Source organism: Callithrix jacchus, chromosome 17 (assembly GCF_049354715.1).
Source record: "Callithrix jacchus isolate 240 chromosome 17, calJac240_pri, whole genome shotgun sequence".
Classification (NCBI taxonomy): Eukaryota; Metazoa; Chordata; class Mammalia; order Primates; family Cebidae; genus Callithrix; species Callithrix jacchus.
In genome coordinates, this window is record NC_133518.1 from 9,691,029 (window position 1) to 9,714,399 (window position 23,371).

The 23,371-nt window shown below is 44.9% G+C and overlaps 2 protein-coding genes across 51 annotated transcripts in view; both read left to right on the plus strand.

The window, feature by feature from the left end:
• The first annotated feature begins 6,481 nt into the window (after positions 1-6,481).
• Positions 6,482-10,034, plus strand: LOC144579870 (uncharacterized). The gene is made up of 2 exons (XM_078353826.1): positions 6,482-6,628; positions 9,480-10,034. The coding sequence occupies exons 1-2, from the start codon at positions 6,517-6,519 to the stop codon at positions 9,710-9,712; spliced, it is 345 nt and encodes a 114-aa protein (XP_078209952.1). The 5' UTR covers positions 6,482-6,516; the 3' UTR covers positions 9,713-10,034.
• Positions 10,035-10,090: 56 nt separating this feature from the next.
• TBL1XR1 (TBL1X/Y related 1) overlaps positions 10,091-23,371 on the plus strand; it is a 192,563-nt gene continuing 179,282 nt past the window's right edge. For 26 of the 50 annotated variants that reach the window (XM_078353784.1, XM_078353813.1, XM_078353782.1 and 23 more), the window contains exons 1-2: positions 10,471-10,575; positions 16,084-16,201. The gene's annotated coding sequence lies outside the window, so the exon portion shown is untranslated. The other 24 variants (XM_078353796.1, XM_078353803.1, XM_078353807.1 and 21 more) reach the window with 8 other exon arrangements.

The following is a 23,371-nucleotide window of genomic DNA, read 5'->3' on the forward strand; positions in this document are numbered from 1 at the left end:
CCCAGCCTTGTGATTCTTTGTTGAGCAACTGAAGTATTTTAAAAAGACTGAATACATTAAATGAATTAATGTAGTTTAATAATTGAAGAAAATGTAATTAACCAAATTGTAAACATTCTCTTAAAAAAGAGAGTTGGATTTGTAGCCTGAATTTCAAAGCTCAAAGGAAAACTAGGTTTTCAAATTTGTAATAAATGAAATGGAATTACTATATGTTGTCTTCTTTGCCCAGAAAACCTGTCTTCAAGAATACACTATACCAGCCAGGCACAGTGGCTCACGCCTACAATCCCAGCACTTTGGGAGGCCAGGTAGGCAGATCACCTGAGGTCAGGAGTTCAAGACCAGCCTGGCCAACATGGTAAAACCCCATCTCTACTAAAAGGACAAAAATTAGCCGGGCGTGGTGGTGGGCGCCTATAATCCCAGATACTTAGGAGGCTGAGGCAGGAGAATAGCTTGAACATGGGAGGTGGAGGTTGCAGTGAGCCAGGATTGCGCCACTGCACTCCAGCCTGAGCAACCAGAAAGATACTCCATCTCGAGGAAAAAAAAAATACCTTATACCAGTTGGATGCAGGGGCTCATGCCTGTAAATCCCAGCACTTTGGGAGGCCAAGGTGGGTGGATCACCTGAGGTCAGGAGTTTGAGATCAGCCTAGCCAACATTATGAAACCATGTCTCTACCAAAAATACAAAAAAAATTAGCCAGGCATGGTGGTGTGTGCCTGTCGTCCCAGCTACTTAGGAGGCTGAGGCAGGAGAATCACTTGAATCTGGAAGGTCGAGGTTGCAGTGAGCCAAGATTGTGCACTCCAGCCTCAGTGACAAAAGTGAAATTCTGTCTCAAAAAAAAAAAAAAAAAGAATATCCTATCCTCAAATTGCCATGAGGCCGCAGGGGAGGTGATGATGAGAGGTAGGGAGTGAGACAAAGTCTTCTTTTTGTAATTAGTACATACACTAATAGTATCAAAGCATGCAACAGAGGAATCCAACTGATGGATTGTAACTATGTTGCAATCAATGTTCAATAAACATTTTTCTAGATCTAGCCTAAGACACGTGGGTCATATAAATGTGATTAAGATGTGGTTCTTCAGCCGGGCACAGTGGCTCAAGCCTGTAATCCCAGCACTTTGGGAGGCCGAGGTGGGTGGATCACGAGGTCAACAGATTGAGACCATCCTGGTCAACATGGTGAAACCCCGTCTCTACTAAAAATACAAAAATTAGCTGGGCATGGGGGCGCGTGCCTGTAATCCCAGCTACTCAGGAGGCTGAGGCGGGAGAATTGCCTGAACCCAGGAGGTGGAGGCTGTGGTGAGCCGAGATCGCACCATTGCACTCCAGCCTGGGTGACAAGAGGGAAACTCCGTCTCAAAAAAAAAAGATGTGGTTCTTTTCCTCAAGCAGTTTCTCCTTTTTTCCACTTTGCATTGCTCTGTTCACCTCATTCATTGAAGTACTTTAGAGCAAACATTTGAATTTTCCTGACTTGATCTACTTATTTTTATTTTATTTTATTTTTTATTTTTTTTAAAGACGAGGTTTCACCATGTTGGTCAGGCTGGTCTTGAACTCCTTACTGCAGGTGATCAGCCCACCTTGGCCTCCAAAGTGCTTGGATTAAAGGCGTGAGCCACCATGCCCGGCCAATCTACTTAGTTTTATTCATTGGAAAAGCGGATATTGCACTTGGCTTCGAGTTCAAATCCTTGTTTTGCCATTTGCTGCATGACCTTAGACAAACTGCATGGTCTTATTACTTCAGTTTCTTAATCAATCAAAGAGAGCTATTATTATTATTTTGAGATGGAGTCTCCCTCTGTTGCAGAGGCTGGAGAACAGTAGCACCATCTTGGCTCACTGCAACCTCCATCTCCTGGGTTCAAGCGATTCTCCTGCCTCAGCCTCCTGAGTATCTGGGATTATAGGCACACACCACCACACCAGGCTAATTTTCTTGTATTTTTAGTAGAGACAAAGTTTTACCAAGTTGGCCAGGCTGGTTTCGAACTCCTGACCTCAAGTGATCTGCCCACCTCAGCCTCCCAAAGTGCTGGGATTACAGGCCTGAGTCACCATGCCTGGCTGAGATAATAATATTCTTTTTTTTTTTGAGATGGAGTTTCGCTCTTGTTACCCAGGCTGGAGTACAATGGCATGATCTCAGCTCACCGCAACCTCCGCCTCCTGGGTTCGGGCAATTCTCCTGCCTCAGCCTCCTGAGTAGCTGGGATTACAGGCACGCGCCACCATGCCCAGCTAATTTTTTGTATTTTTAGTAGAGATGGGGTTTCACCATGTTTACCAAGATGGTCTTGATCTCTTGACCTTGTGATCCACCTGCCTCGGCCTCCCAAAGTGCTGGGATTATAGGCGTGAGCCACCGTACCCATTATGAACTACATGTTTGTGTTTCTCCAGAATTCATATATGGAAACACTAGCCCCAAATGGTACGGTATTAGGAGGTGGGGCCTTCAGAAGGTAATTAGGTCACAGGGCTGAGCCTACATGATGGGATTAGTGACCTTGTAAGAAGAGACAGCAGAGAGAGCTTGCTTCTTGTCTTTCTGTTTGACCTCACTTACACACAGCAAGAAGACGGTCATCAGCTCCCAGGAAGATGCCCTCACCATAACTTGATCATGCCGGCAGTTGGCTATCAGACCTCCCAGTTTCCAGAACTGTGAGAAATAAGTGTCGTTTAAGCCACTGAGTCTATGGTGTTTTCATTTTGGCACTCCAAATTGACTGAGGCAGTACCTTTAAAGGTTGTTGAGAAAATTAGAGACAATACATATTAATATACCTTGAAAAGGGTTGACAGCATGCTTAATAAATAGCAGTAATTAACATTACCTATGGTTTTCATCAGTGACCTCATGGTTAGAAAGTCACCTTAACCTGGCCGGACATGGTGGCTCATGCCTGTAATCCAAGCACTTTGGAGGCCAAGGCGGGCGGATCACCTGAGGTTGGGAGTTCACGACCAGTCTGACCAACATGATGAAACCCCGTCTTTATTTAAAAAAAAAAAAAAAAAGAAAGAAAAAAGAAAGTCACCTTAACCTGACCCATGATTTAATATGTTTAGGGTTTTTACTACATCAAGAGCAGAGGAGCAGGCCGGGCGTGGTGGCTCATGCCTGTAATCCCAGCATTTTGGGATTACCTCTTGATCACGAGGTCAAGAGATTGAGACCATCCTAGCCAAAATGGTGAAACCCTGTCTCTACTAAAAATAAAAAATTAGCTGGGCATGGTGGCGTGTGCCTGTGGTCCCAGCTAGTTGGGAGGCTGGGGCAGGAGAATTGCTTGAACCCGGGAGGCCGAGGTTGCAGTGAGCCAAGATCACACCAGTGCACTCCAGCCTGGCGCTTGGTGACCGAGCAAGACTCTGTCTCAAAAGGAAAAAAAAAAAAAAAGCACAGAGGAGCACTGGAAAGACAACATCCAAGGTAGGAGACAATTGAGGTGACAGAGAAGTCAATGGTTTTTTACCTATACTCACTCTCTAGGTGACTTCACCTGGAGCCATGATTTCAAATATCATTGCTTTACTAATGAGTCTCAAATGTACAGCTCCAGTTCCAGTAACAACTCCACATCAGATTTGTGTATCTAGTTGCCTATTCAACAGTATTATGAGGATGTATCATAGGCACACCAAATGCTAAAACAAAACTCTTGACAGTCCCCTCGCAGACTAGGTTCTCTCCCAGCTTTTCCCATCTCAGTAATTGGCAACTCCATTCTTCTACTCATTTGATTTAAAATCTTGGAATAATTTTTTTTCTTTTGAGACAGAGTTTCGCTCGTCACCCAGGCTGGAGTGCAATGGTGCAATCTCGGCTCATGGCGACCTCTGCCTCCCGGTTAAAGCGATTCTCCTGGGCCGGGCACGGTGGCTCATGCCTGTAATCCCAGCACTTTGGGAGGCCGAGGCAGGTGGATCACAAGGTCAAGAGATTGAGACCATCCTGGTCAACAAGGTGAAACTCTGTCTCTACTAAAAATATAAAAAATTAGCTGGGCATGGTGGTGCGCACCTGTAGTCCCAGCTACTCGGGAGGCTGAGGCAGGAGAATTGCTTGAACCCAGGAGGTGGAGGTTGCAGTGAGCCGAGATCGTGCCATTGCACTGCAGTCTGGGTAACAACAGCGAAACTCCGTCTCAAACAAACAAACAAACAAACAAACAAATAAAGCGATTCTCCTGCCTCAGTCTCCAGAATAGTTGGGATTACAAATGTGTGCCACAACATCTCGCTAATTTTTTAATATTATTAGTAAAGATGGGATTTCACCACGTTGGTCAGGCTGGTCTTGAATTCCTGACCTCAGGTGATCCACCCGCCTCAGCTTCCCAAAGTGCTGGGATATCAGCTGGCTTACACCTAAGCCTTTTAAAGTGTTGGGATTACTGGTATGAGCCACCACACTCAGCCTCAGTTGGTCCTTTAAAATGGGGGTGTGGTTCAAGTCACTTCTTTGCTCGAAGTCTTCTAATGGCTTTCCATGACATGAAAAGTTCCTTCCCCTCTGGTCCCTGTCCCCCTCTTCTGCCACTCCTTTGCTTACTTCAAGCCAATTAGCTGCCATCATTTTTTATTCCTAGAATATAGCACAACATGCTACATTGTTCTTTTGTAGGTAATATTCCTTCTGTCCAGAACATTCCTTTTTCTGATAGTGGCATACTCCCCCTGCCACTTTCTTTAGTTTTTTGCTCACATGTTACCTTAACTGAGCAGCCTTCTCTAAACTCCATATCTAAAATAACATAAACTGGCTAGGTGGTGGGTCATGCCTATAATCCTGGCACTTTGGGAGGTGAGGTGGGAGGGCTGGTGAGCCCAGGAGTTTAAGGTTACAATGAGCTATGATCATACCATTGCATTGGAGTCTGGGTGCCAGAATAAGACCCTACCTCTAAAACACAAGAAAATAAAATAACATATATACCCATTACCCCACTTTATTTCATTTAAGCTTGATTTTCTTCTTCTTTCTTTTTTTAAATATATATATATACTTTTTTTATTGTACCTTAGGTTCTGGGGTACATGTGCAGATCATGCAGGATAGTTGCATAGGTACACATATGGCAATGTGCTGCCTCCAACCCCCCATCACCTATACCTGGCATTTCTTGCCATGTTATCCTTGCCCACACTCCCCACTGCCCCCCCCCGCCATCCCTCCCCTGGCCTCCACAACAGACCCCAGTGTGTGATGCTCCCCAACCTGTGTCCACGTGTTCTCACTGTTCAACACCGGCCTGTGAGTGAGAACATGTGGTGTTTGATTTTCTGTTCTTGTGTCAGTTCGCTGAGAATGATGGTTTCCAGATTCTTTACATGTCCCTACCAAGGACATGAACTCATCATTTTTTATGGCTGCGTAGTATTCCATGGGGTATATGTGCCACATTTTCTTTGTCCGGTTTATCATTGATGGGCGTAAGCTTGGTTTTCTTTTACGTGCCTTTCTAGCAGCTAGTTGTGGTCATAAGACCAAGCACTGGCCAGTGGAATATTAGAGGAAATGATAAATGCAACTGCCAGGATGTGCCCTGAAAGGAAACGCATGGCCCTTGCCAATGGCTGGAATTTGGAAATAATGGCAGGAGCAAGAAAGACCAACTTAGACCACTGGATGGAAGATATATGCTCAGATAGAACAATCTGGGTCTTTGACATCTCACTCCAGAATGCCAGTCACATGGCAAACAAGATGCACTTTTATCTTGTTTAAGCCAATTTTTATTTTCATTTTTTTTTTTTTTATTATATATTTTTCAGACGGGGTTTCACCATGTTGGTCAGGCTGGTGGTCTTGAACTCCCGACCTCAGGTGATTCGCCCACCTTGGCCTCCAAAGTGCCTGGATTACAGGTGTGAGCCACCACGCCCAGCCGTTTAAGCTTTCTCTATTGCTTTGTTTGTTTTTTTACAGTGGTCAAACAGTAGCCTAATATAGACATAGTTTTTGAAAGTCTGTCTGTACTCCCAACTCTCATCCAATGTGGGACTGGAATGTAAGCCCCGTGAAGAGTAGGGGCTGTTTTTTGGTTCACTGAAACAGTGCCTGACACACTAAACATTCAGTAAACATTGAATGAATGAATAGCAAAACCATCAACACAGTACTAGGCCTGGAGTGCTCCCCTGAGGAAGAATGTGGCTGGTCAGTATAAGTAGGCGATTGGTACAGCAACATGCTGCGTGTGTGGCTGGTTTTCTGTTTTGACTGAATCACAATCGCAGAATATGACCTGCTATTTTCATTATCTGAGAGGCATAAACACTTGTAACATAGTTGTATATTTCTTTTGTAAGTTAAATGAAGACTCTCAGGTAAAGTTTATTGTGGTAATGAAATTGGGTCATAGAAGCATGGAAAACTGTGACGAGGTTCACACCCATGAGGAAAGGTCACAAGCAACACACTGTGCATTGAAGGAGAAAAGCAGCTTTTGTACTGAGATCTCGAGATGTGTAGCTGGCATGTGCCTCATCTCGGAAGAACCACAAAGAATCGCACAAGTCAGTCAAAATGAAACGGAAACATCTGAGGGTATCATCAAGACGCCTGGGGTAAAAGCCACTGAGTTCCAGGGTAAGTAAACACTGTAAAATGAGTTATAGCACTAGGAGAATATTTTTGGTATCAAATGTCTTTTTTATGCAATTAAGTTTGTTTTGAATACTTTATGTAGATGAACTAATATAAACAATTTAAAACATCATGATGATTTAAAAATATATACAGTAATGAGACCCTGTAGTCCTGGAATTAAACCAGTTTAACTTTAAAATAGTCCATGTCTTGAGTGAGGAAAGTTGCAAAGATGTAGGCTATCATGCCATACCACACTCCTCTGGGATAATATTACTGAACTATTTGTTTAGTCATTTTACAATACATAGATACATATGTAACTTCTGATAACAGTACTGGTATGAGGCTTCTCTTTATTGAGTAATTAGCTAGAAAGTCCAAGATAACTTTTTTTTTTGAGACCAAGTCTCACTCTGTTGCCCAGGCTGGAGTGCAGTGGAGCGATCTTGGCTTACTGCAACCTCTGCCTCCTGGGTTCGAGTGATTCTCCTGCCTCAGCCTCCCCGGTAGCTGGGACTACAGGTGCATGCTCCCATGCCTGGCTAATTTTTTCTATTTTTAGTAGAGACAGGGTTTCACCATGTTAGCAAGGATGGTCTCCTGACCTCATGATCTGCCTGCCTTGGCCTCCCAATGTGCTAGGATTACAGGTGTGAGCCACCACACCCATGGCCAAGAAATTCTTCATGCATTCCTTTGCTTTACAATTTCTTAGTAACAATCTTTCCTTTCTAGAAACATATTGACATTTAATTCAAAGTGTAATAGCACTTTTAGATTAGGACAAAGTACCGGAAATTAGTAAAATAGTTCTTTCTTTGTCCTTTCCTTGCCCAGTGAGTCTAATCATTGCTTGTATTTTGGTGCAGCCCTGATCTTTTATGCTGTATATGTTGGGACAGCTACAGGGTGAGACGACAATACATGTCACCTTTGAGTGATGCTTTATTTCTCTGATTATTTGATGTTGAAGCCACACTGTTGTTTCAGATAGTTTCCAGAATATAGAAATCAAAGCGATCAAAATATGATCTTACTTCAAACCCCCTTTGCTGGAGGAATCAAGGCCTTTCCACATTTGGGTGCCTCCCCCTACCTTTGTTTAAAAGTACTCCAGGTCTCTCTTCAATTAGTATGATCCAACAGTGGTGAGCAAAGCACACTTTATTGGAATGAATTTATGGTGCAAGTCCCCAACCTCAATGATCTTCAGGATATTCAAAGGCAGTAATTTACGCACAGAAACATCTTGTCAACTACAGGGATATAAACAAATGCATACATTTTTATTATCATTGTAATGAGGCTCAACTAACACTGAACAACTTTAGGAGGCAGATTGGTGTAGGGTGTAAGAACTTGAGGCTGGAAGGCCTGATCAGAGGGTGTCTCCCCCCTTGTGGAGTAAGGGATAGAGGTCATTTAGGGGAAAGAGAAAGGGTGGGGTGGACAGCTTTGAATATGACTCTTTAAAAACTGGTATGCTTGAGAAATCCTCATTCACTGAAAGTGTGTTTATGGTCACTGCAGTATGGAGAAGACCTGCTTGTGGTGGTACAATATGAAACTTCAAAAACAATCCAAGTAATCCAATAGATATGTTTCACTGGGTGGTTCAACTTAGAGACAGTGTGCTTATTGAAGACAGGATATGATTAGTGATATTCATGTCATTAATCAACAAAAAAAAACAAAAGGAAGCTACAATACTCATCAATTCTGAAATAAAGTCTTTTCAAAGGTGTTAGTTCTGAGGTAAACAAGCCTCAGCTTCAGAATCCAACTGAATTGCAAAACTTGCTTTGCGCTGTTTCCCGGTACACTCTGCACAGTGTTTTGGAAACCTGCAGTTATCTAAATTCCCATCGGGTGACATTGTTTAATCCAACATTCCCTCTTTCATACATGAAAATACCTCTAAGGACACACCACTGATACGCTTTGAACTCCCTTTCTGGTGGTTGGAAGGGAGTTTCCAATCCCACTCCCTTTCCTCTGATGGTTTTCCTGCTCCCTGCCCCACTGTGTCATTCAAGAAGGGCCTCTGGCAGCTCCGCCAAGCAAGGGCTCATGGGGAAAAGAGACATTGACCTTGGCTAAGTAAGCACCTGTCTAATCACTGAACTTATTAGGCCACCGGGAGTCCAGACTGGTGCAAGTTACTTCAATTAATACGTGTGTGTGTGTATACACAGAACTTTAGGCTTCTGATATTGACATGAAAAGATGGTTGCTTTAAAATGATCAGGACACCTATTTAAAATATTGTGATGAAAGTATAAAAACCGTACCCTTCACCTTTAAGAAAGCTGCAAACATTATTTTGCTTTGAAGGCAGTAATAACCGAAATAGCAAAAAGGTTTCAAGTCGTATCTTAACTAAAAGGGTGGCTGCTTCTCCAGTGCTGAGCTTATACAAAGCTGTAAGAAGCACCCCACCCCAGCTTTCTGAAAGTCTTAGAAAGATTACCACCCATTTGCCTCAAAACCTGTGAGGTGCTGCCCTTCTTTAAAAACGACCCTCCCTCAATCATACTGCCACATTGTCACTCATCTAAGTTATACCTTATAAACCGCCTTCCTGTGCTTCACACATGCAAAAAGTACACAGAGTGGATAAACTTCTACTGTGGATGCCGCCGTGGAGGTATATATTTAGTAAACATTTAGTTACATTATTTTATTTTGTGAAATAAGAACTGATCGACCAAACCTTTCAAACAGACCCACCAGATGATAAATACCACCATATGCTTGCTTCGCAGTACATTTGGGCATAAACACTTCAATTTCAGCTTTGTGTTTAGTATCAAAAACCTTTTCTTGTGTGCGTGTGTTTTCTCTCCAGATCCCGTGCTCTGGATCACATTTCGAAAGTCGCTTATTACAGATAAAGCACCTTTCCAGGTACGCTTCGGAAAACCATATGTATTTACGCACACAAAGGTATGCACAGAGATTTTCACAACAAACGTCCTTATGATGCCGCGCCGCGCTCCCGCACATGCTGCCGCGTGTGCGCCCAGCCCCCAGCGCTGCCGGGCCGCCCCCCGGACACGCGGGAGTCCGCGGCCTCCTTAGGAAACTTCGCCGGCGTTTCCACCCCGGCCCCGGCGCGGGCCTCCCCACCCCCACCCGCCCGGGGCCCAGCGGCCCACACCCGAGCACGCCCAGGCCGGCCCGCGGCGGTGGGGTGGGGTGGGGTGGGGGCGGGGCGGGCGGCCGGGTCCCGAGGCGCCTCCGAGCGCCCGCGGGGTTCGCCCGATTTTTAAAAGAATGCGCCGCACACGCCCAGCCCCCAGCGCCGCCGGAGCGGGCAGGGAGGGAGGAGAGCGTCGCCGCCGGAGCCCCCCCCGCCGCGCCGCCGCCTCCCCGCGTCCGCGGCGCCCCTCCCCCGCCGGCCCCTCCCCCGCGCGCCCGCCCGCTCGCCCGCCCGCCCGGCGCAGGCCGCTCGGGTTTGTTTTGCTGCGCGGCCGCCGCCGCCGCCGCCGCCGCCGCCGCGGGCCTCGCGAGCTCATTTGTGCCTGGCTGGTCCCCATTCCTCTCTCCCCAGTGTTGAGTGTCTGAGCCGTTGGCTGCTCCGAACCGTTTGGCTCTTTCCCTTAGTAACAGCTTTTACCTTCTGCCTCAATTCCTCTCCCCGCTCGCGCCCTTCCCCCGCGCGCCGCCTCCCCCCGCCGCCGGCCGCGTGCGCCCCCGCCCCTCCCCCCGCGGCGGGAGCACCTCCGCTCGCCACCTGGGGACCCGCGCCGCGCTCCCCGCCCCCGCCCGCCCGGCGCCCATCCCCCGCGCCCTCCGCTCGCTGGGGTTATAATTGCCTCTCACCCCCCGGAGGGGTTATTTTGGGGGTGGTTGGAGGCGGTGGCGGCGGCGGCGAGGAGGGGAATTTCCTTGTGCCTCCATTCCTGGGAGGGGGGAGCGGCGTTGGAGGCCACCGTTTCCAGGTAAGCGCTGGGGGCCGGACCCCGGAGTGGGGGAGGCCGCGGGCCTGGGCTGGGGGCGCGGGCCGGAGGCGGCCGGGGGCGCTGGGCCGCGGGGGGGATGGGCGCGAGTGGAACATGCATTTTTCAACTTGGCCCTTGGGGGAACTGGGCTTGCGTGGGGGAGGGGAAGGCAGGGAGGGCACTTGGGGCGCCCCCATCCCCCCGTTTTCCTCAGGTTTCTTTGAAATGCTCACGTGCTTGCCCACCCCTGCCCTTTCCTGGTCTCGGGGGATCCTCACCCTAATTATGTTGTCCCCGAAAATGTGCACCTCGGCCTTCTCCCCCGTTCCACCCTTCGTGCATCTACACCCCCTTTTTGTGCGTGTGTGTATGAGGGGGGAGGCTTTCAGGAAAGGATTTGCAGCAAATTGAATCAAGGAGCCATCATGAGGCCGACTCCTTTATAGCCTATTTTTAGCAGAGGAGAAGGAGCTTTTCGGTGCATGCTATTTTGTGAAACCTCGGGCAGCGATGGAAATGCCCCCTCCCCGGGCGCGTCCCCGGCCCGGGAGCGGCGACCCCGGCCGGCGTGCGAGGGGCTGCGGGCGGCTGTTGGGGCCGCGCGTCCGGGGCGGGGGCGCCGGCCGGGGGAGGGGCGCGCGGCCGCCGGGCCTTGCTCCGGGACGTGTTTATTTGTAACTTAGTGCTTTTTATCCTCTCAAGGAGGTATTTGGTGGAGGCTCTTTGAAGTTGGGTTCAGGAGTGTAGAATTAGCAAAGTTATTGCCAGCTTCCTGGTAAGTTTGGGTGGCACAGAGTCACGCTATTTTCTGACAGTGTAAAGGCCACGTTGTGAGGGTGGTTTCTCTGTAACTTCCTCTTTGCAACCGATTTAATTTTTTGAGCAGAAGCAGACTTTTATTTACGTGGAATATTAATCTTAAATGGCAGCTCGAGGGAAGCCATGCATGTGTTAACGTGTTCAGTATTTTTGGAAGTTCTTAAATTGCTGAAACAGGCATCACTTCGCAGTGGCAACCGGGATTAAATTTAGGCTGTGAAAACGGTGTGTTTCATATAAAATTTGGGTTGTGGCTTTTAAAAATGCTCTCTTTGTTAGGTTATCTAAGTGTCTCTAAGATAATTTGATGATTACAAATGAGAAATGTTGGGAGCTAGTTGAAAATTAGGGTGTTCTCAGCGTCTGTAGTTTACTTAAAATCTTGGCCTGTGCAGGCACCGGGGGTGAGGAGTTTTCGTACCTATGTGATTTACAGTTGACTTAGGAAAGTTTGCTATTCACTTTCTTGTTTCGCAAACAGGAACCTTATGCTGATCTAAACAAGCTTGTTAATAAAATGTGGTGGGTGAAAATGACAGGTTATTTTTAGTCTGAATTTTAAGACTGAATGGTTTTTCCATTCCGCACCTCATATAATTAAGTGATCTTCTACCCCCTCCTTTTTTCCTTAAAGGCTCCTTCGCCAGTTTGGGTAGTAATAAGGCCCTCGTGGTGTTTTCATCCACTTACCTGCAACAACTTTGAATAAACGATTCCGATTACACATTGAAGATAAAATGACTGTTTGGGTTTTCCGGTGTGATTCATTTTCATTTTTATTAAAATAAGACCTATGCTACATGGATGTATTTTAGTAATCCTGGCTTCCTGGGATTGTATGTTCTCACAGTTTTAATAAGTTTATAGTCGGGGGAAGTAGGGCAGCTTTGTCTCCCCAAAACATGGTGTATGTTGGGTGGTATCATGGGAATTGATGGCAAGCTTCCCAAATTGTTGCTGAGAGTTCTAGAAATAGTTAGCATTTACCTGTGGGGGAGGGGCTGCAGGAAGAAACTCTGCCTGAGAGCAGTTAGGCCTGATGTGTGATTGGGCTTCTTGCTCGTAAATCCAGGTTTTCTTGTTCGTTTGGAATATGATGTTCTTTTCACCCCTTTCCTGCACTGAGATGTATGTAATCACAATCATTAAAGTCGTAATAACTCCTATTTTTTTTTTTTTTTTGCCGTTTGAGTTGTTAGAATCAGACCTCAGGACAAAATACTAAACTGTATGGGGCATGAGAACACGCCTGGGAAAAGTTTTTCTTACTGTTAAGGAACTTAAAGTGACATGTTAATGGCATAAAAATGGTTGCAAAGCTTACCAAATCAGTTTATAAGATATATATATATTTTTAACATATACCAGCTGTGGTTACTAATGTGGGTGACATTGGTGATAAATGGAGTGGTCCCTTGCAGAGATATTTTTGCGTTAGTTGCTTCAAAGAAGTGTTAAGCATTTTAAAACGTATGTCCAGTAAAAATTGATACTGCGTTCTCAACACCTAATTAAAGGTTTCGCATGATTACCGTGACACCAGCTTCCCGTGTATTAGGAGCCTTTCAAGCCAACATGTAGAAAGGGCCGAAGATAATATAAACATAGGGACTACTGATAAAAGGAAATATGATTAGTAGACCTTTTGAACCTCAACCTGTTGATTAAATCCGTCAGTTCATATATGGCAGCGCAGTATGTATACAACCTTGTCAGATGAGCAGCTGACAAAGGAATCTTCCTTCTACAATTTGTAGCAAGTACTATTATAAAGAATTTCTGACTTGACACATTTTGATGAAGTTGGTTGAAATAATTTGTTGGGTTTGTTGAATTTTGGTGTCATTTATATAAAAAGAACAGAAGAATGTGAATGGTAGGAAGTCAGAGGAGAGATGGCAGAAACATTGGCACTCACTAGAACGTGTGTTTTTCTAGTACATGTGAATTGGACTCATTTCACAAATAGCATTTACAGTATAAGTCACTGAAATGCAAAAAAGGAAAGCAGTGAACATGAGACATTTATACTCTGTGCTCAGACATTCTGGTAGAAGAGAAGGGCCAGGACCCTAAAGCTGTGGAGTAAAGAATTGCTGAGTATCCTTCAGTTTAAGCACCCTCTCCTGCTCTGCCACCAACAGAAACTTAAAGAGAAAAGGCTCAGTGAGAGATCTGATCCTGGAAAGATTTGGCTATTTACCCCTGTGAGATTGGATTCTGTAAAGAGTACAGTTAATTGCCTTGTTACCAGAGAGCCAGAGAGGGAGGGACTAGGTGCTCATAGCTATGCTCTAGGAGGTGTGAGGTGCTTTCTCTGCCATTTATTCCCCAGGCTAATCCTGTGAGGTAGTGTTGGGCTCTTTTTGTAGATGAAACAGAGGTGCAAAAGAAGTTAATTCACTTGTTCAGGGCCACAAAATGATTAAATGAGCACTGGGATTCAAACCTGGGTCTGTCTTAGATGGCTGCATCTGTGGAATTTTCCCAGCTGTTTTGTTAGTCTTGATCTGTGTGGCTTTTCCAAAAACTTGTGTTTTTAATCAAGTTGATGAGGTACAGTTGAGCATCTCCACTAACTGGGTCAAGTGATTGAATGGGTAAAAGAAATTCACAGGACTCAGATCATTGTGCTGAACTCCCTAGCACCATTTACTAAGATGCGGTCTTGCCTGTAATCTCAGCACTCTGGGAGGCTGAGCTGGGCGGATCAGGAGGTCAAGATGTGGAGACCATCCTGGCCAACATAGTGAAACCCGGTCTCTACTAAAAAGACAAAAATTAGGTGGGCCCGGTGGTGTGCGCCCGTGGGCCCGGTGGTGTGCGCCCGTAGGCCCAGCTACTTGGGAGGCTGAGGCAGGAGAATCGCTTGAAGCTGGGAGGCGGAGGTTGCAGTCAGTTGAAACCTAGCCACCACTTCACTCCAGCCTCGGGACAGAGTGAGAATCCATCTGTCTCAAAAAAAAAAAAAAAAAAAAAAAAAAAAAACTATCTTCTTGGGAGCTGCTGTATTTCCTACTTTTAAGATTGGCAGTGGTGAAATAGCCTTTCTAAATACTGCCAATGGAAATTAAGTTCCATATTTAATAAGCAATAGCAAATAATAGTATGTCTAACTATCCTCCCAGTGCATGTTCTTAAAAACTTATGTAAGAAAAATCATTAATGTCCATTAAAGTCTTTGTGTTATAGTATAGTGGGTACAGTGAGTTCAGACTCAGGTGGTATCCCTTGCTAGTTATGATGTTGGGGTAGTAGTTCCTAGTGTTTTATTTTTATTTTTTTTAAATTTCGAGATGGGGTTTCACTCTTGCCCAGGCTGGAGTGCAGTGGCATGATTGCAGCTTACTGCAACCTCCGCCTTCCGACTGAAGCAGTTCTCCTGCCTCAGCCTCCCAGGTAGCTGGGATTACAGGCATGCACCACCATGTCTGACTAATTTTGTATTTTCAGTGGAGATGGGGTTTCTTTCTTTCTTTCTTTCTTTTTTTTTTTTTTTTTTTACAACCATACCAAGGAGGAGACATCTAATGAAGTTGATGATCTATATATAGTTGAGGGTTTCTGTATGTTGGTCAGGCTGGTTTCAAACTCCCTACCTCAGGTGATCCACCCGCCTTGGCTTCCCAAAGTGATGGGGTTACAGGCATGAGCCACTGTGCCCAGCCTATTTTTTAAAATTATATTTTAATTTTTTTGAGATGGAGTCTTGCTCACTTGCCCAGGCTGGAGTGGAGTGGCGGGATCTCATTGGAACCTCTGCCTCCTGGGTTCAAGCAGTTCTCCTGCCTCAGCCTCCTGAGTAGCTGGGATTGCAGGCACCCGCTACCACACCCAGCTAATTTACGTATTTTCAGTAGAGATGGAGTTTCACCATGTTGGCCAGGCTGGTTTTGAACTGTTGACTTCAGGTAATCTGGCTGCCTCGGCTTCCTGTTGGGATTACAGGCGTGAGCCACCAAGCTTGGCCTGCAGCGTGTTTTAGTTTCTTCCCCCGTGTAAGGGGGACAGTCAGCTTCATAGAGTGGAGGAGATTGAGTTAGTGTGTGAGGTCCTTAGAACAATGGTTGACATTCTAAGAACAATGGTTGACGTTCTAAGCATCATGTAAGTTGCCCCTGATTGGTTTGATTTTTGAAGTTCATTTCGTTGTATTATATTTAATTTGCTTGTAATTTATTTTAGTTGGGGCATAACGTCATAGAAAGCGTTTGGTAGCTCCATTTCCTGAGTTCCTGGGCAACCTGTTTGAAGTAAATTTAGCTTAGTTTTTTACTTTTAAAGTTGGGGTTTAAAGCTTACATACATTATGATTAGAATTTTAACAATACTGAGTTACGTGATTGGTAGAGGTACGGTGGAGGGTATTTTGCATGCCTTTGTTGCTGTTCTGTGAGCTGGGTTCTTAAACTTACGACGCGCACCATTTGAAACATTTTTTAACTCTTTAAATAAAAAGAGAACTCTTTCAAGGCTGGGTCCGGCAGAATTCAGGGTCTGCCTTTTAGGCTGTAGTGATTACTTTGGGTAGGTGGTTTTATTTTCTTTTTCTCTCTATCCCTGGCCTTTTATACCTGTGTGTTCTTTTCAGTATTATCAGCTGCTGTTAAGATAGTTAGTTGTCCTTGGAAGTTCTGTTCCTCTGTGAGCCTTATTTTCACTTCCCATTTTTTTTTTTTTCCGAGATAGAGTCTTACTCTGTTGCCCAAGGGGGAGTGAAGTGGAACGATCTCAGCTCACTGAAACCTCTGCCTCCCAGGTTCAAGCTATTCTCCTGCCTCAACCTCCCGAATAGCTGGGACTACAGGTGCGTGCCACCACACCTGGCTAATTTTTGCATTTTTAGTAGAGACAGGGTTTCATCTTGACTAGGCTGGTCTTGAACACCTCACCTCAGATAATCCACCTGCCTTGGCTTCCCAAAGTGATGGGATGACAGGCGTGAGCCACCCTGCTTGGCCCACTTCCCATTTTTAAATTTTTATTAATTTTATCTTTATTTTTGAGAGAGGGTCTCTGTTGCCCATGCTGTAGTGCAGTGGCTTGATGTCTGCTCACTGCAACCTCTGCCTCCCAGGTTCAGGCGATTCTCTGCCTCAGCCTCTGGCAAGTAGCTAGGATTACAGACGCCTGGCTAATTTTTTCATTTTTATTTTTGAGACTAAGTTTCACTCTTGTTCCCCAGGCTAGAGTGCAATGGTGCGATCTTGGCTCACCGCAACCTCCGCCTCCTGGGTTCAGGCAATTCTCCTGCCTCAGTCTCCCGAGTAGCTGGGACTACAGGCATGTGCCACTATGCCCAGCTAATTTTTGTATTTTTAGTAGAGACGGGGTTTCAGCTTGTTGACCAGGATGGTCTCGATCTCTTGATCTCGTGATCCACCCGCCTCAGCCTCCCAAAATGCTGGGATTACAGGTGTGAGCCACTGTGCCCGGCCTAATTTTTATTTACACACACACACACACACACACACACACACAATTATTTTTTCCAGTGGAGACAGGGCTTCACCATGTTGGTCAGGCCGGTCTTGAACTCCTGACCTCAGCTGATCCACGCGCCTTGGCCTCCCAAAGTGTTGGGATTACAGGCGTGAGCCACCGTGCCCGGCCCACTTCCCATTTTTAACCGTACTTTAGCAGTAGTGTTCACTTCCCTAATAGTCCGAGTTCTATATGTCGGGGCTGTACAGGTGCTCTGACAAGTACCTGTGGCAGTCTGAGTGCTGATGCCCTGAATTGAGCAGTGAGAAAATTGAGGTTCAGGTCGTAGGGGACAGAGCAGGAATTTAGGCCAAGTTTGTGTGAATTCTGGGCCAGTGTTGTTACCTAGCAGTCTGTCTTCTCAGTGAATGAATGAATGGTTGTAGGTCTGGGTTATTAAGTTTTTATTTGGTTGCCCTGAGCAACCTTTCTTATTCATTTTATCTTCTGTAACTACTGACAGTGTAATTTATTTAAAGTACTGGTTTCATCTTGTCAGTTCCCCTGCTGGAGAACCCATAATGGATTCTCTTTGCCAACTGGATTGAATTTATATGCTTCGGTCTGGCTTTTAAGAAGGTTCTATTCTACCTATTCAGCTTTATTTCCCACTCTTCCCCAACTGGGATTCTTGTCTGCCTCTCAGATACTGTGTTTTTTTTTTTTTTTTGCCATACTCACTACTTTGCTTTTGTGCATGCGGTTCTTCCCTTTGTCCTTTTTATAGCCTAGTTTCAGTCCTCCTCCTCTCCCGAGTCCTTTTCTGGCCATCCTGACTCAGGATATTCTGAGACCCCGTTGCGTTGAATGAAGATCACAAATCCCATAACTGTTTATTGTTTTGTTTTCCCAGCTGCAATGTTACATTTCTTTTTTTCCCTATTATTTATTTATTTTTAATATAAAGGTGGGGTTTCACCATGTTGGTCAGTCTGGTCATGAACTCCTGACCTCAGGTGATCTGCTGCCTTGTCCTCCAAAGTGTGCTTGGATTACAGGCGTGAGCCACTGCGCCCGGCCAATGTTACATTTCTTGAAGGGGTGGACCTTTTTCCTTCTAGCATTTGGCAGAGTTCTTAATACCATTTCCATGTTAAAATGAATTGTTTCTACAAGGGCCTGTGTTAAAATGGGAGCAGTGACAGCCCTGTGGCACTGTTGTCAATGTGGCAGAATCTTTTTGAGTTAAGATCTTCAAGATTTAGGTGCACCATAGTCACATTTAACTGTTCATTTGAATTTGAATGCTGCCAGAGTAGACACGGAAGAAAAGCTGGTCGATTCTTAGAGTCAGATGAAAATGGATAGTTTTGCCCTTTTAATTCTAGAATAGTAGTCACAGTACTGGGGGGAAACCTAGTCTAGTTAGGAATGGTGTCACACTAAGTTGATATTATCTGGTTATATATGTGTCAGGTATGATGATGCTTAAGATTTTGGACTTTATTTTCTTTTTTTTTTTCCCTTAATTTTTTTTTAATTGAGATGGGGTTTCACCATATTGGTCAGGCTGGTCTCGAACTCCTGACCTCCTGATCCACCTGCCTTGGCCTCCCAAAGTGCTGGGATTACAGGCGTGAGCCACCATGCTCTTCTTGGACTTGATTTTCTTAATCTGCTAGGTTTTCTGCTCATTATTTCCTCAGTAGTGTACCTGAGTTAAGATAGTGTTTTTAGCTCTCACTGTTTTACAGCATTGTGACCACACTGGAGTTTGATTTGAACCATTACGATTAATGTATTAACATTTAGCATAGGGTATATCTATTATACAATGTAAATGGGTTTAATCTACCAGAAGAATGTCATCTTAACCATCTCCCTCCAGTAAGTTTTTATGGTAAGACTGCTGTATTGGTTCTAGCCAGCCAGGGTAATTGACTATAAAGGCAACTAATATGGTGTTATATCCTTTTGAAATTTTTAATTTTTTTTTTCTTTTTTGAGATGGAGTCTCGCTCTGTCACCCAGGCTGGAGTACAGTGGCGCCATGTCGACTCATGGCAACCTCCGCCTCCTGGGTTCAAGTGATTCTCCTGCCTCAGCCTCTTTAGTAGCTGACATTACAGGTGCCTGTCACTACACCTGGCTAATTTTTGTATTTTTAGTAAAGGTGGGGTTTCTTTATGTTGGCCAGGCTGGTTTAGAACCTCTGACCTCTGGTGATCCACCCACCTTGGCCTCCCAAAGTGCTGTGATAACATTTGTGAGCCACTGCATCTGGCCAGTAATCCTTCCCACCTCCCCCCCCCGCCCCCGCCATGGTATTTCAGGAGTTTCTTATAGGAAATTGTACTCTGGACTCTCAAGGCTTTTTTTTTTTTTTTTTTTGAGATGGAGTTTTGCTCTTGTAGCCCAGGCTGGAGTGCAGTGGCACGATCTCAGCTCACTACAGCTTGCACTTACGGGGTTCATTTGATTCTCCTGCCTCAGCCTCCTGAGTAGCTGGGATTACAGGCATGTGCCACCATGCCCGGTAATTTTGTATTATTAGTAGAGACGGGGTTTCTCCATGTCGTTCAGGCTGGTCTTGAATTCCTGACCTCAGGTGATCCACCTGCCCCCTCAGCCTCCTAAAGTGTTGGAATTACAGGTGTGAGCCACTGTGCCCGCCCCCCCTTTTTTTAAATAGATGTTTAAAATTTTTTGGCGAGGCATGGTGGCTCACACCGGTAATCCAAGCACTTTGGAGGCCAAGGCGGGCGGATCACCTGAGGTCGGGAGTTCAAGACCAGCCTGACCAACATGGTGAAACCCCGTCTTTAAAAAAAAAAAAAAAAATTTAATTACCTTAAAATGGTGGATTTTTTTAAAAACCTTCTAACAAACTAGATATCAGTCTATTTGATATCTTCAGTATTTTGTCTGAGTTGAGATGTATAAATAAGTGCCTTTCCCCCCACTACCTGTTTCTCTTTTCATTGTGTCTTTTTAGCACGGTGAAGAGCAGGACATTTTAAAGAGACAATCAGTGACTCAGTTTTTGAGTGAATGCTTAACGTTTTTTGTTCTTAAGTTTGCATCTGCCTGAATGGGGTAGCATTTTAACCTGCGTCTAATGTTAACCAAACAAGTATTTTTTAAACCAATTCTTTGTAAAGCCATGGTTGCATGAGTAATCACTTAGTTTCTATAAATGTCTGTTAAGCTGATCACATGAACGGTTATCTGAAGTTTTTTTATTTGTTCAAATACTTGAATTGAGTATATGAGATATTTCAATTTCTTTATTAAGATTCTAGGATTCTTTTTTTTTTTTTAGACGGAGTCTCTCTCTGTTGCCCAGGTTGGAGTGCAGCAGCATGATCTAGGCTCACTGCAACCTCTGCCTCCCAGGTTCAAGCAATTTTCTGCCTCAGTCTTCCAAGTAGCTGAGAATACAGGCACCTGCCACCACGCCTGGCTAATTTCTGTATTTTTAGTAGAGATGGGGTTTCACCGTCCTGGCCAGGCTGAGTCTTGAACTCCTGACCTTGAGATCCACCTGCCTTGGCCTCCCAAAGTGCTGAGATTATAGGCACGAGCCACCGAGCCCAGTGGATTCTTTGTTTTTGTTTTGAGATGGAGTCTCACTCTGTTGCCCAGGCTGGAGTGCATTGGCGTGATCTTGGCTCACTACAACCTCTGCCACCCACGTTCAAGGGATTCTCCTTGCCTTCCGAGTAGCTGGGATTATAGGTATCTGCCACCATGCCTGGGTAATTTTTGTAGTTTTACTAGAGATGGGGTTTCACCATCTTGCCCAGGCTGGTCTTGAACTTCTGACCTTGTGATCCACCCACCCGGCCTCATAAAGTGCTGTGTGCAGGGGTGAGCCACTGCACCTGGTCTTTTTTAAATTTGGAGATGGAGTTTCACTCTGTCACCCAGGCTGGAGTGTAATAGTGTGATCTTGGCTCACTGCAACCTCTGCCTCCTGGTTCAAGCGATTCTCCCTGCCTCAGCCTCCCAAGCAGCTGGGATTACAGCTGCCTGCTACCACATCTGGCTAATTTTTGTACTTTTATTAGAGATTTTTGCCATGTTGTCCAGTAGTAGAGATGGGGTTTCACTGTGTTGCCAGGCTGGTCTTGAACTACAGACTTCAAGGGATCTGACTGCCTCAGCTTCCCAAAATGCTGGGATTATAGGCATGAGCCACGTCGCCTGGCCAGGATTCTGTCATTTAACTGTCACTTTTGAGAGGGATCTACATGGAAAATTTTCTTAGGAATATTTAAGTACTAAAAATCTACAGTCTTAATTAGAATAATAGTTTGGAAAGTATGTGACATGAGCATAAGAAAACACCCTGCCAGATGTGGTTAGTAATAACATGTTTTGGTGGTTACCTTCAGCTGTGAATAGAACACAATTTACAAGTTAGGGAGAGGTATTCTATTCTTTTTCTTAAATTTGAACAGACTAATTGGGAAGAGTATATACTAATCATGTTACATTTCTATTTAGTGGCTATCATATGTCATTAACTCACAATATAAGGCAATTGAGACATCTACTTTGGGTTTCTGAAATAAGGTAATGAGAATAGATAATGAATTTTTTTTAAATTTAATTTTCTTTTTTTTTTTTGAGACGGAGTTTCGCTTGTTACCCAGGCTGGAGTGCAATGGCGCGATCTTGGCTCACCGCCACCTCTGCCTCCTGGGTTCAAGCAATTCTCTTGCCTCAGCCTCCTGAGTAGCTGGGACTACAGGCACACGCCACCATGCCCAGCTAATTTTTGTATTTTTAGTAGGGACGGGATTTCACCATGTTGTCCAGGATGGTCTCGATCTCTTGACCTTGTGATCCACCTGCCTCGGCCTCCCAAAGTGCTGGGATTATAGGCGTGAGCCACCGCGCCCGGCCAAATTTTTTTTTTTTTTAATTAAGGCAGAGTGTCACCACGTTGGCCAGGCTGGCCTCGAACTCCTGGCCTCAAGTGATCCTCCTGCCTCGGCCTCCCAAAGTGCAGGGATTACAGGCGTGAGCCACTGAGCCTGGCTATGAATGAATTTATCTTTTTTTTCTTTATCTGCAATTATCTTTTTATGAGGTAGAACTTACCAAAAGTGTAAGGATTTTAGATACTATTTGTAGCTGTTAGCTATGTTCTTTGGCACTCATTTATATGAAAATGTAATATGATATATGCTTCACAATTTTCTCCTAGTAAAATGATGGGTTTTCTTTAAATTACCCTTCTCTGTCATCTTTAGTAAGTGATATGCATTTGTAAAATCATAGACTGGGGTTAGTAGTGCAGTCTGTTACTGTATTGTGTTCCTGTACAAAAAAACCCCAGATGTATCATTGGAATGCATCTTTGACTTCAGACTTCCTTGTGTCCTGCTAGCAGAGGTTACCAGTTTTGATACTGGTGAGAGATGTCTTTGTGTGGCATGTTCCTTTATTTATTTGTTTGAGGCAGGGCCTTGCTCTGTCACTCAGGCTGAAGTGCAGTGGTGTGATCCTGGCTCACTTCAGCCTCAACCTCCTGGGCTCAAGCCGTCTTCCCACCTCAGCCTCCTGAGTAGCTAGGACTACAGATGAGTTACATGCCCAGCCAATTTTTTAATTTTTAATTTTTTGTAGAGACAGGATCTCAATATGTTGCCCAGGCTGGTCTCAAACTCCTGGGCTAAAGCAGTACTCCCACCTCCCAAAATGTTGGGATTATTAGTGTGAGCTGCTATGCCCAGCCAATGATTCTTTTATATATTTGTTTAGATTTGGTGTTTGTGACTTTCTTGTTAATACTTAAAAGACCTTCTCAAAGATACATATAAGTGAAAATACAAAGGGTCAGAAAATACTGTATGGTTGGCTGCTGTTTTGTTTGTTTGTTTTGAGACAAGAGCCTCGCTTTGTCACCCAGGTTGGAGTGCAATGGCGTGATCTTGGCTCACTGCAACCTCCACCTCCTAGGTCTAAATGATACTCCTGCCTCAGCCTCCCAAGTAGTTAGGATTACAGGCTTGTGCCACATGCCTGCTAAGTTTTTTGTACTTTTAGTAGAAATGGGGTTTCACCATGTTGGCCAGGCTGGTCTTGAACTCCTGACCAGAAGTGATCTACACTCTTGGCCTTCCAGAGTGCTGGGATTACTGGCGTGAGCTACCTGCCCCTGACTGGTTGGCTGCTATTTTAACTTAAGGGGTGGAAGACTGGAGAGGAGGACACATACAATACAGTGTGTATGAGTATGTGTGTATTTATATGTGCTGCTTGTGTGTGCTTACAGTCACTCTACAAAGCTGGAGCAGAGACTGTTAACTGGCGTTGGGGTGGGCAGATTATGTAGTCAGATGTGGGAGAGACTTATTTTCACATGTACCCTTTTTGAACTGTTTGAATATGTTCGCATTACCGTTTTGAAAAATAATGATTGAAAAATTGAGGCATCTGGTTAAGCTTTTAAAATCTTTATTACTTTGAATTTGGATAGGATGGTCAAAAAATGGGGGAGACATTGTTATCTTCTCCCATGCTTTTCAGTCGGTTCTTAGAG